The sequence below is a fragment of the Heptranchias perlo genome, chromosome 20, assembly GCF_035084215.1.
Source record: "Heptranchias perlo isolate sHepPer1 chromosome 20, sHepPer1.hap1, whole genome shotgun sequence".
Taxonomy (NCBI): domain Eukaryota; kingdom Metazoa; phylum Chordata; class Chondrichthyes; order Hexanchiformes; family Hexanchidae; genus Heptranchias; species Heptranchias perlo.
Window position 1 is genome coordinate 45114203 of NC_090344.1, and position 12387 is coordinate 45126589.

Below are 12387 nucleotides of genomic sequence, written 5' to 3' on the forward strand. Positions count from 1 at the left end.
TCATCATTAAGCTACTTGACCAGCCAATGGAAACTCCACTGTTAAATAATGAGCAGCGCTTGGTGTTACATCTGTTGTGTATATAAACTTTGCAAGTGTTGAACTAGTCTGAGGAGCTGAGAGAGTGAAACTCACATCTTGAGATCGACAGACTCCTTGTAGTTTAATCTTTCCCATTCAGGTTGGCTCAGAACCACCAGCAGCTGCTTCACCAACATGGCTGTGGATGGGCTGCATTAATCACTTGGTCTGAGAATTTCAGTTTGTTGTCAGAAATGATGTGGTGAATCATTATCAAGTTTGTGCAGCACACAGATGCACAAATACACGGCACCAGAGTGCGGGTTTACACCAAGCGGGGGCCGTGCTTTCTGCCTGGCCAGATCATTCCCGCCATCCTGATTGGGGCGTGTGTGGTTGGCAGACAGCACGCTATTCCACTTAACCAGCTCCCCACTGGTCTCGCAGCACACAATTTCCTGGCTGGCCTTTCTAGGCCGAGTGAACTGCTCTCGCACAAAATATACGACAGCATATAGTCCACTCCTGTAAATTCAAAGTTATTATTGGATAATTCCATTTTTTTTAAGCACAAAAAGTGCGTTTGAGTTATCAGGAGCAGACTGCAATTGATTTGATGTTAATGCACTATCGGGTGATTTCTCTGAGTATCTACACAAGTCTTGCCCTCTGTGCATTAAATACCAAGCGTTAAAGGCCAATCATTTTTTGACCTTCCAGGAATTGGTTTCTTAAAGTTGAACTGCTTGAACGTTGATCACTGCAACCAAACATTGTGAAAGTCGGTGTCGCCTTCAGTGCTCCTTCATCACCATCTTTTTTGAAGGCTAAAGAGAGGCGAAATGAAGGAATACCACACAGGTTCTTGTGTATGAGAGGTATCCTGCCTGCTCCCACCACTATCAATTGCGCCATGTTTACGGACCTAAGCGTAGTTACCTGCAACTGTCAGCAGTGAACAGCATTTGCAATGTACAAGGGTAGTCGTGATGGAATTGTGTCATCTACTGCAAGCTGACCTGCGACAATCTCAAGCAGCACTGTCCGGGCCAGCAAAGTCACAACGGCCCTCAACTTGTACGCCTCCAGGTCCTTCAAGGCTACGATATCGACATCATCAGTCAATCACCAGCGCGCAGGAGCACCAAGCAGGTCACTAATGTTTTGTTCGTCAGGGCAAAAGTCTTCATCGGTTTTCCTAGGAAACACAGGGTAGTTCAATTTCTCAACACTGCAGGATTCCCCTCAGTCCAGGTCATTATTGATGGCAGCTGTGGCCACCCAAACCACGGCCTTCATGAACCGCAAGGACTTCCACGACATCAACATGCAGGTGATCAGTGACCAGCAGTACGGAATCATGCAGGCGAACGCCTGCTTCCCACACAGCAGTCTTGAATTTTTTTACCTTAAGACAATCCTCTGTGGATGAGCAAGGTAAAGGAGAAGTCAGACTTGAAAGATGGCTCCCAGGAGCCAAAGGCTACTCTCTTCATCCTGGCTCATGTAACTTTTGAACCAGAGTGATCACAGAACCAACAGCTGGCATCTTGAAGCAGCACTTCAATGCCAGGGCAGATCAGACTTCTATGGAGGAAGAGACCCATCTGCAGCTTACATAGAATTCCATAGAATTCACAGCACAGAAACTGGCTCTTCGGCCCAACTGGTCTGTGCCGGTGTTCATGCTCCACATGAGCCTCCTCCCACTCTACTTCATCTCACGCTATCAGCAAAGCCTTCTATTCCTTTCACCCTCATGTGTTTATCTAGCTTCCCCTTAAAGGCAACAATGCTATTCGCCTCAACTACTCCTTGTGGTAGCGAGTTCCACATTCTAACCACTCTCTGGGTAAAGAAGTTATGATGGGGTTCGGTTTCATGGGCACTGCCACAGTAGCCACTTTCCATCTGTGTCCGAAACAAACTGTGAAGAGGTTCACAACCTAACGTGACCTTGTCCTCATCTAACATCTATGTATTACTGCAGCGGACACTAAATAGTGATCAGAACCAGAGAACCAGGCTTTTTTCCTCCATCTTTCACTGCGGTCAAATGGAGCTGTTGTCTTGCACGCCCTGCCAAGCTCAGCAAACCCAGCACAGACCCGGTCTGTATACACTGGTGGGTGAATTTACCCACTGAGTGCACGGGTGAGCTCAATGTTCCACTTTCCATTACTGATACCTTCATGGAAACAAAAACACCACCATATAAATATTTATTGACCTATTAACATTGGAAACTAGGTGGGTAATCATGGCCTCAATGCACTTAAGCAACAGGCAAAATATATCCTGGGTACAAAATATAAATGGGAGCAATTCATAAAGTGCACAGTGTACAAAATAAAAGACGAGTGGCACAGTTACTTAGAAGTTTCTGATGACATTATAAACATCTGACATTATCAGGACCTCTCAAAAATGGTACAACCTTGGAGTAAACTGTAATCCAAATCTTATTCTTCATGTTACACATTTCAGTGTCACATAGTAGAAAATATCACTCCATTGCGACTTCTTAAAAGACCAGACTACCAAAGCATTTCCAATGTCAATAAATTCATCTTGAATTTGAGCCACATTAAATTTTGTTTGCATAAAATTCATTGTTGTGCATTTGCTTTTATGCTTGGGTCATATTATTTAATGTGAACTACCTCTGGTCAATTATCAGATGATCAAACCACATTCATTTTGAGGATTCAAATACTTAACAGGTGTATTGTATTTTAAGTGATTGAATTTTAATGTATGAATGTAGTCATTTGTGAAGTATTTTTAACTTGCTATCGACAGCTGCATTAGAGGAACTGAACTATATAAAATTTTCGCATTTTGAGTACTAAAGAAGTAAATCTGAAAAAGAATCAGTAGGTGCTGGTGAAGGGACACATAGAGGATTAAATAGAGACAGTACAAGGAACTCTTCTTTGTTCTAACTGTTGCGATTAGTTTTCGTATGAAACATTTTGCAGAACAAAAGCTTGAAACATTTTGGGGAGACTATGGGGGTGATTTGAAACCCCAAGAACGGGTGGGTTGGGGGCGGGTGGGAGTTGAAAATAGTTGTTTTTTTGGGTTGCAACCGCAAAATATTCGGACTTTGCATTCCCTGTGGGAAGCCTGTACTTTTATATGCTGACGTTAAAGCCGAGTCGTGTCCCAAAAAATAACTATTTTCAACCCCCACCTGCCTCCAACCCACCCGTTGTTGGGGTTTAAATTCACCCCCAATGTCATATGGAATTCCACAGCTGAAATTTGCAGAATTTCTTTGTCCAAAAATTCTATTATCCAGCCAACAGCAGAGTGCCCTTAGCATATCGTTATAGCCGTGGCTCAGTGGTAGCACTCTCGTCTCTAAGTTAGAAGTTTGTGGGTTCAAGTCCCATGCCAGAGACTTGAGTACATAATCAAGAATGACACTCCAGTGCAGTACTGAAGGCGTGCTGCACTGTCGGAGGTGCCGTCTCTCAGGTTAAACGAGGCCCTGTCTATTCTCTCAGGTGGATGTAAAAAATCCCATGCTACTATTCAAAGAAGAGCAAGGGACTTCTCCCTGGTGTCCTGGCCAATATTTATCCCTCAACCAACACCAAAAAGAGATTATCTGGTCATTATCACATTGCTGTTTGTGGGACCTTGCTGTGCGCAAATTAGCTGCTGCGTTTCTTGCATTACAACAATGACTACACTTAGATTCATACAATCATTCAGGACAGAAGGAGGCTATTCAGCCCATTGCTGGCTCGTTGAAAGAGCTACCAATTAGTCTCCTAGCTTTGCAATGTTTTCCCCTTCAAGTATTTATCCAATTCCCCTTTAAAGACAAAAAAACCCAATACATTTTCTAAATAAAGTGTACAGTCCAGCTCTGAAGAGGTTCCAATTACCAAAACAGCAGCGATGCAAAAGATTTTTGAGCTGAAGGATGAGGGAAAAAATGTAACAACATAAAATAACGTACATAAAAAATGATAGTAGTGTAGGCAAGGCACTTACTTTCTGAGAAGGAGAGAAGAGACAGAGGGCCAAGTAACCCAGGGCTCCTGAAGCCAATCTTGAGAGGCATTTGGAGTGACTGAAAGGAAATAAATGTAAAATAAAAGGGTGTGCAGAAAAACCACAAAAAAATAAACTAAATAAAGCAGGAATAAAATGCCTGACATGGAACAGTGTTAGCACCATCAATGACCTGCAAAAACATTTGATGGAGATGATGGCCATACTGAGAAAAACAGTTCACAGTGATAGCGCCCAAACTATCTCAAGGTTTTTTTTATTCGTTCATGGGATGTGGGCGTCGCTGGCGAGGCGAGCATTTATTGCCCATCCCGAATTGCCCTCGAGAAGGTGCTGGTGAGCCGCCTTCTTGAACCGCTGCAGTCTGTGTGGCGAAGGTTCTCCCACAGTGCTGTTAGGAAGAGAGTTCCAGGATTTTGACCCAGCGACAATGAAGGAACGGCGATATATTTCCAAGTCGGGATGGTGTGTGACTTGGAAGGGAACATGCAGATGGTGTTGTTCCCATGTGCCTGCTGCCCTTGTCCTTCTAGGTGATATGGGTCGCGGGTTTGGGAGGTGCTGTCGAAGAAGCCTTGGCGAGTTGCAGCAGTGCATCCTGTGGATGTACACACTGCAGCCACTGTGCGCCGGTGGTGAAGGGAGTGAATGTTTAGGGTGGTGGATGGGGTGCCAATCAAGCGGGCTGCTTTGTCCTGGATGGTGTCGAGCTTCTTGAGTGTTGTTGGAGCTGCACTCATCCAGGCAAGTGGAGAGTATTCCATCACACTCCTGACTTGTGCCTTGTAGATGGTGGAAAGGCTTTGGGGAGTCAGGAGGTGAGTCACTCGCCGCAGAATACCCAGCCTCTGACCTGCTCTTATAGCCACAGTATTTATATGGCTGGTCCAGTTAAGTTTCTGGTCAATGGTGACCCCCAGGATGTTGATTGTGGGGGATTCGACGATGGTAATGTCGTTGAATGTCATGGGGAGGTGGTTAGACTCTCTCTTGTTGGAGATGGTCATTGCCTGGCACTTGTCTGGCGCGAATGTTACTTGCCATTTATCTGCCCAAGCCTGAATGTTGTCCAGATCTTGCTGCATGCGGGCACGGACTGCTGCATTATCTGAGGGGTTGTGAATGGAACTGAACACTGTGCAATCATCAGCGAACATCCCCATTTCTGACCTTATGATGGAGGGAAGGTCATTGATGAAGCAGCTGAAGATGGTTGGGCCTAGGACACTGCCCTGAGGAACTCCTGCAGCAATGTCCTGGGGCTGAGATGATTGGCCTCCAACAACCACTACCATCTTCCTTTTTGCTAGGTATGACTCCAGCCACTGGAGAGTTTTCCCCCTGATTCCCATTGATTTCAATTTTACGAGGACTCCTTGGTGCCACACTCGGTCAAATGCTGCCTTGATGTCAAGGGCAGTCACTCTCACCTCACCTCTGGAATTCAGCTCTTTTGTCCATGTTTGGACTAAGGCTGTAATGAAGTCTGGAGCCGAGTAGTCCTGACGGAACCCAAACTGAGCATCGGTGAGCAGGTTATTGGTGAGTAAGTGCCGCTTGATAGCACTGTCGACGACACCTTCCATCGCTTTGCTGATGATTGAGAGTCGACTGATGGGGCGGTAATTGGCCGATTGGATTTGTCCTGCTTTTTGTGGACAGGACATACCTGGGCAATTTTCCACATTGTCGGGTAGATGTCAGTGTTGTACCTGTTCTGGAACAGTTTGGCTAGAGACGCAGCTAGTTCTGGAACACAAGTCTTCAGCACCACAGCAGGGATGTTGTCGGGCCCATAGCCTTTGCTGTATCCAGTGCACTCAGCCGTTTCTTGATATTACGTGGAATGAATCGAATTGGCTGAAGACTGGCTTCTGTGATGATGGGGATATCGGGAGGAGGCTGAGATGGATCGTCCACTCGGCACTTCTGGCTGAAGATGGTTGCAAACGCTTCAGCCTTGTCTTTTGCACTCACGTGCTGGACTCTGCCATCATTGAGGATGGGGATGTTTGCAGTGCCCTTGCTACCCTCAGTGCTTCCTCCAAGTGTTGTTCAACATGGAGGTGGACTGATTCATCAGCTGAGGGAGGGCGGTCGGTGGTAATCAGCAGGAGGTTTCCTTGCCCATGTTTAATCTGATGCCATGAGATTTCATGGGGTCCAGAGTCAATGTTGAGGACTCCCAGGGCCACTCCCTCCTGACTGTATATCACTGTACCGCCACCTCTGGTCGGTCTGTCCTGCCGGTGGGACAGGACATACCCAGGGATGGTGATGGAAGAGTCTGGGACGTTGGCTGGAAGGTATGATTCTGTGAGGATGGCTATGTCAGGCTGTTGCTTGACTAGTCTGTGGGACAGGTCTCCCAATTTTGGCACAAGTCCCCAGATGTTAGTGAGGAGGACTTTGCAGGGTCGACTGGGCTTGGTTTGCCTTTGTCGTGTCCGGTGCCTAGTAGTCAGATGCCGGGTGGTCCGTCCGGTTTTATTCTTATGACTTTTTTAAGCGAGATTTTACAACTGAGTGGTTTGCTCGGCCATTTCAGAGGGCAATTAAGAATCAACCACATTGCTGTGGGTCTGGAGTCACACATAGGCCAGACCGGGTAAGGACACACTTAAAGTTAATATTTGCATCGGGTTCTTTTAATTTCACATATTCTACTGAGATGCGAAAGGGAGGGTGTGCGCGATGAAGAGCTGTGGTTCTTTTGTTGGTTATCAAGTCAGCCGACCAAGGGAATATGTATTTTATTCCATAGTGCTTCATCACATATTCATTTTCCACAACATACAGCAGGAGATGAGTGAGCGGGGTGGATTCGCGGCCCTGTGACCCAGTCTAGGGTTCAGTTATCCAAACCTCGAGACTGCATTGCAGTCCTTAACACACTCTACCATTTCTATCGTTTGTATAATCCCAGATGTCTAAATGTTCTGGTCTTCTGGTTATTGGATGACTTTTCAACTACTATTACAATTAGCCATTGGTGCAAATATATTTAAGTTACTGTGCCTTCTTTATTAGTCTCTGTGTGATAGTAAGAGAAGGCAGGGAGAGTTGCAGCTAAGCAAGCTCTTTTATTTTGACTGACTTTATTGTTTTTCAGCTCTCAAATGATCATACCAAATAGTATTTTTTTTGCAGCTGAGCAATTAAATAGATTAAACAGAACATTGTGGATATGTGCAGCACACTGACAATAAAAGCAGCTGATATGCATCGATCAACTCCTTCAAAAACAGCTGGATAAATATGTGGTTAAAGAACTAGACTGAAGGTTATAGGGAGGAGAATACTCCACAGCACACATTCGTTTCCTGAGCTGCTGTGGAGGGATATCTGTCGAGGACACTAATGTTGAATCATGGAGGTATGGGAATGTTCAGGTATTCTGCAATTTCACTTGATTATCTTTGAGGATGAGAAAGTTTGGTACAGAAATTTAAGGGATTTGAAGTATGAATCTGATGTAACCTTCAAGAGTCACGTTGAAGGGAAATAGTGAATGTAATTCAAAGCGGCAACCCAATCTTTGGCCTTGTTGAATTTAGTTTCATGGAACGTTCCAAAACGATGCATTTTACTTCATGAAAACTCAAGTTGCAATGCACCCATTTTAATAGTTGTGCAGCAGGGGGAAGTTAAGGGGAAGCTGAATGTCTGTATTATCATGTTTCTGCTTCTTCGTTCTTACATAATCTCTGCAGATCTTGTAATTTCGTACCTGACGTTTTTAGTTGTTTGGTTGTGAAGTCCAAAAAGCGTCTTCTTCTGAAGTAGCCCTTTTCTTGTGACCAAAATATTTTGTGTTTCTCTGCGACCTCTGAAATTTTTTTTCTTGCAGAATCTTTTTCTGACAATCTGTCAGCAGAGGTTGTGATCACATGAAACAGAACTTCTTGAGGTCATGACAAAACTAGAGTATAGTTCAAAGCCCGGTGTGCACCGTGGGAGTGTATGCTGTAATAATAAAAACGCATCAAAAATTGCATTTGATCAAGTCAGCTTTGGTCAATTGATAGCACGCTCACTTCTGTCAGATGGTCGCTGGTTCAAGCTCCACGAAGGACTTCAGCTCGGCTGACACTTCAGTGTAGTACTGAGGGAATATTGCACTGTCGGAAGTGCTGTCTTTTGGATGAGACGTTAAACTAAGACCCTATCTGCCTGTTTAGGTGGAAGTGAAAGATACCATGGCACTATTTGAAGAAAAGCACGGAGTTCTCCTGGTGTTCTGGCCAATATCTGTCCCTCAACCAATACCACCAAAAACAGATTAACCGGTCATTTACCTCATTTAGCTGATTCTGGGACATTGCTCTGCACAAATTAGCTGGCGTGTTTGCCTACATAACAACCATGATTCTACTTCAAAAGTATTGCACTGGTAGTGAAGCTGTTTGAAACATCCTGAGGATGTAATAAGCTGCTATCTTAATGCAAGCGGTTTCTTCTTACAACTAACCTACAATTAATAAGTAGAGGACATACACTGGGGATACAGTGGATATAATGAACTGAACTTGACAGAATACACATAATACAACATAAATAAAAATGAAATTATCTAAGTGTAAGAAAATTTCATGGAAATGAGGAGGACATCCCACAAATGGTATGATGTGAACCCTCATCATCGAAAAGATAGGGGCACAGATTTTCCCATCAGCATTATTTTCATCTGTTTAAAATAAATGGATTAATGCTGGAGTTACAATTACTCCAATTGGGAAATCTGGCCTGGCCTCATTACAAGGAAGCAAAAACATAAATAGAAATTGGTTCTGTGCTGATTGTTCTGGCGGGGAATGCAGGGCCCTTTCTAACTGGTTCGTCTGCATGTCCTGTTCCTTGGTGGCAGTGTGGTTACTAGGGGAACATTGGTTGTGCAGCAAGCACTTTCTGGCACAAATGAGCATGGGTGTTTCGGTTTTAACAGTAAGCATGTTCAGTTCGGCCCAAATATGGAGAGAAAACAGAAATCGCATCCAATCGGTGTTATCATGCAGACTGAACAATGCAGCTCATGCTGGAGAAAGCCAATCATGTGACAATATTCAGTCACAGTAGCTACATTTGGACATATATTTAAAAAGGAAAAGTTTTACAGGGCAATGGGGGAATGGGACTAATTAGATTGCTCGTTCAACGAGCCAGCTCCGCTCCCAAAGTCAGGGTCTTCACGGCCAATTGTAGCACTCCTTCTCCTGTCCCAGCTGAGATCAGCTAGCTCGGCATCGGCTGAGAATCAAGACTAGGACGTTTCTGGTCTGCAAGCTCAGTTCCATATTGGTCAACAGATGTTACCAACTGCTGCAATCAGAGGAGTTGGGAATGATAAGTTGCATGGATTTAAAAATGCAACTTTAAAAAACAAATTCAGCATCGAAACCATCAAAGGACAGATGTGGTGGAGGGAGTGAAGGACTGTATTTCAATCACAGAGGCTTCTACTGACTTTCATAAATATTGTGAGCATTGCTATCACAGTAGAATGATGACCACGATTAAATTACAAACTTAAAAGATGCAGCTTACAACTTCCACCAACCATCTATCATGTAACAGACATATTACTTTACATTGTAAAACAATTATTATTTCTCGTCACCTTTCCCTTTACTTGATGTGATGCAGGAGCAGACTTTCATCGCCCCGTGTTTTAAACTCAAATTGCAAAAGGTGGCAGGAGAATACGAGAATTGGTTGGCCAGCCAACTGTTAAATTGTAAATTATACGTCACCTTGGCTACATTACATACAATAAAAGTGGACTCAGCTTGTGTTATGAGACTTTGACCCAATGCGTGGGTTTGGATGACTAGTTTTAAGATGTGCACTGAAACCCTCAATAATGAGTTTTCAATTTTCACTGACGAAATAAATGAAAGACTCTCTTATCCATATTTTCTTTTAACTGTTCAAGGACTGATCATTCTTCCCCAATTATAATATGTGCATATGCTAATCAGCATTTGAAATCTTTCCAAAGGCCAGGCAGTAAAAGCCTATTTCACTGCAATTTATGAAAGTCTTGCCTAATGTTGCTTTTCTGAGCTCAAACTTAAGGAAGAGATTTAACACATTGGGGTGACCATTAATTCCTCTCAACTAGGGAGTCATGAGCACCACTGGAAGAGTTTTTGCTGCTGCTGCATTACTGTTTGAGACAGGCAAACTCAGATTGTGTTGTAAGACTTTGACCCAACGTTTCAAAACTGAGACTGGTAGGTGTTTCGTTAGGCAAGGGTATTAAGGGTTACCGAACCAAGGCAGGTAGTTGGAGTTAAGAAACAGATCAGCCTTGATCTAATTGAATGGTGGAACAGGCTCGAGGGACTGAATAGCCTACTCCTGTTCCTATGTTCCTAGGGAACATCTTTTGAAAGCCGAAAGGACCAGAAAAACAAAGTGCAAGCAAGTTGAAAATGCAATGAAATGGGAATAATGGGCAATGGTCACAGTGTACCTGAGAGTTAAAGAGAATTGGACATTGAATGGACAGAACCGATCTATCAACAAATCCTGAGTACGGTATAACCATTCATTACAACTAAATCATTTAACATAATGATTACAACAAAGAGAACTTCCAATCATAATTCTTTGAATAATCTTAAACCACTTCCACTGTGATTTTAAACCCCAAGAATGGGTCGGTTGGGAGTTGAAAATAGTTGTTTCTTTGGGTCGCAACCGCAAAATTTTTGGACTTGGCATTCCCAGTGGGAAGCCTGTAGTTTTATGCGCCGATGTTAAACTCGGAAATAAAGCTGGGTTGCGGTCGCAACCCAAAAAACAACTATTTTCAACTCCCACCCACCCCCAACCCACCTGTTTTTGGGGTTTAAAATCACCCCCATGATGCTAACTGTTTTTCCGATGAGATGCATAAAAAACAATTATATTCTGTTAATTTATAACATACTATTGCAAATACGTGGTAAGGTATATTGCGTTTTAAAACCACTGTAATTCATGTTAAAATGCTTTCAATTTAGCCGACGATAGCCATTTAACACCTGGTATTATTTCTTCCTTAGTGTGATGATTAGTGAGGATAGAAATGCCGTATGTGGATCGATCCAGTCGTGTTTGTGGGTTCCTGGACATTGAGGAGATTGAAGGCAGTGGGAAATTTCTGCGGCGGTACTTTATTTTGGACACATCGGACAATGCGCTCTTGTGGTACATGGACAATCCACAGGTTTGTTTTCTGCAACATTATTGTTTGTGGTGTGCCATTTTATATGTAGGGCTGCAGTAATGCTTTGGCAAATCAAGGTGTCAGAACATTGGAAGCAGTATTTATATTGGCCTGGACTTCTCTACCTAACTGTCACCTCCAGCTTACTGACCATTGACCTACACAGATAGGACAATGACCAAAAGCCCCCTGGGCCCCTGCGTTCTCAATGCTACTCATTTAAAACACACTCAGAGAGTGAGGGGAAAGATTTGCAGAAATTTCATTACGCACAGGCTGTTGGAGCTTTGCCACAGGGAATAGTTGAGGCAAAGACCATTGCCTCTTTCAAAAGGGAAAAAACAATAAATATTTGGAGCAAATTGATTTGGGGGGCAGATCAGGGCAGTGAGTTTGGGATTGCTCTACTAACGTATCGAATCGTCTCATTCTGTGCTGTAAGCTTCGATGATTATAAGGGCTACACAGCTGAGGCTCAGTAGTCTTTCCAAGTGATTTTTGTTGCGATTATTGAGACTTCATGTAACCTGTCCCTGACATAATTTTGTCTGAATGATGCTGCCTGGCCAATTCTTGCTGCTGCAGTAATAATTATACTCCTCCACTGAACTCATCTTGATTGTCTTCTGGTCAATCTCACTCCCTTACTGACTGCATTACCAACAGATGAAGCTTTCAAGCTACAGTGTAAAGAATATCCAATTGAGGAAAATTATATGTATAGTTGTTAAAGTTGTCATAGCTCAAAAATTGGCAGATGACAAATACATATTCTCCCGGGCAGGTTTTCAAAGCCAGTAACAGTTTTCACCCTATAAAATCTGCCAATTTTTTTATATCTCCACATATCCACCACATGGATGTGTCCATGCAACAGCAAAAGAGTGGAGTGAATTTAGCCCGGAAAGGAACTGACAAATTTCAACATAAGCGCTTTGAAGTGGTATTTAATTTCACTATAACCATCTCCACATGATAAAAAGTGGTAGCAAAATCAGGTTTCGATGTTTGAACTGTGCTAAGCCTGATCGATGCTTTGAAAGCCAAGTATCATTGGAGCACCTTGTATTTCAATCCCTGGTATTGTTTAGCAATTATTTTCTTATTTGACAGAATGTATCAGT

At 43.4% G+C, this 12387-nt stretch overlaps 1 protein-coding gene across 2 annotated transcripts in view; it reads left to right on the forward strand.

Moving 5' to 3' along the window:
• Window positions 1-12387, forward strand: part of LOC137335789 (pleckstrin homology domain-containing family A member 2-like) — an 87770-nt gene that overhangs the window by 13003 nt on the left and 62380 nt on the right. The window contains exons 1-2 of one of the 2 annotated variants that reach the window (XM_068001201.1): window positions 7372-7426; window positions 11100-11263. In XM_068001201.1, the coding sequence (XP_067857302.1) occupies window positions 11123-11263 (141 nt within the window). In that variant the 5' untranslated portion in view covers window positions 7372-7426; window positions 11100-11122. Of the gene's footprint in view, window positions 1-7371; window positions 7427-11099; window positions 11264-12387 lie in introns of those variants that run through there. The other variant, XM_068001200.1, reaches the window with a different exon arrangement.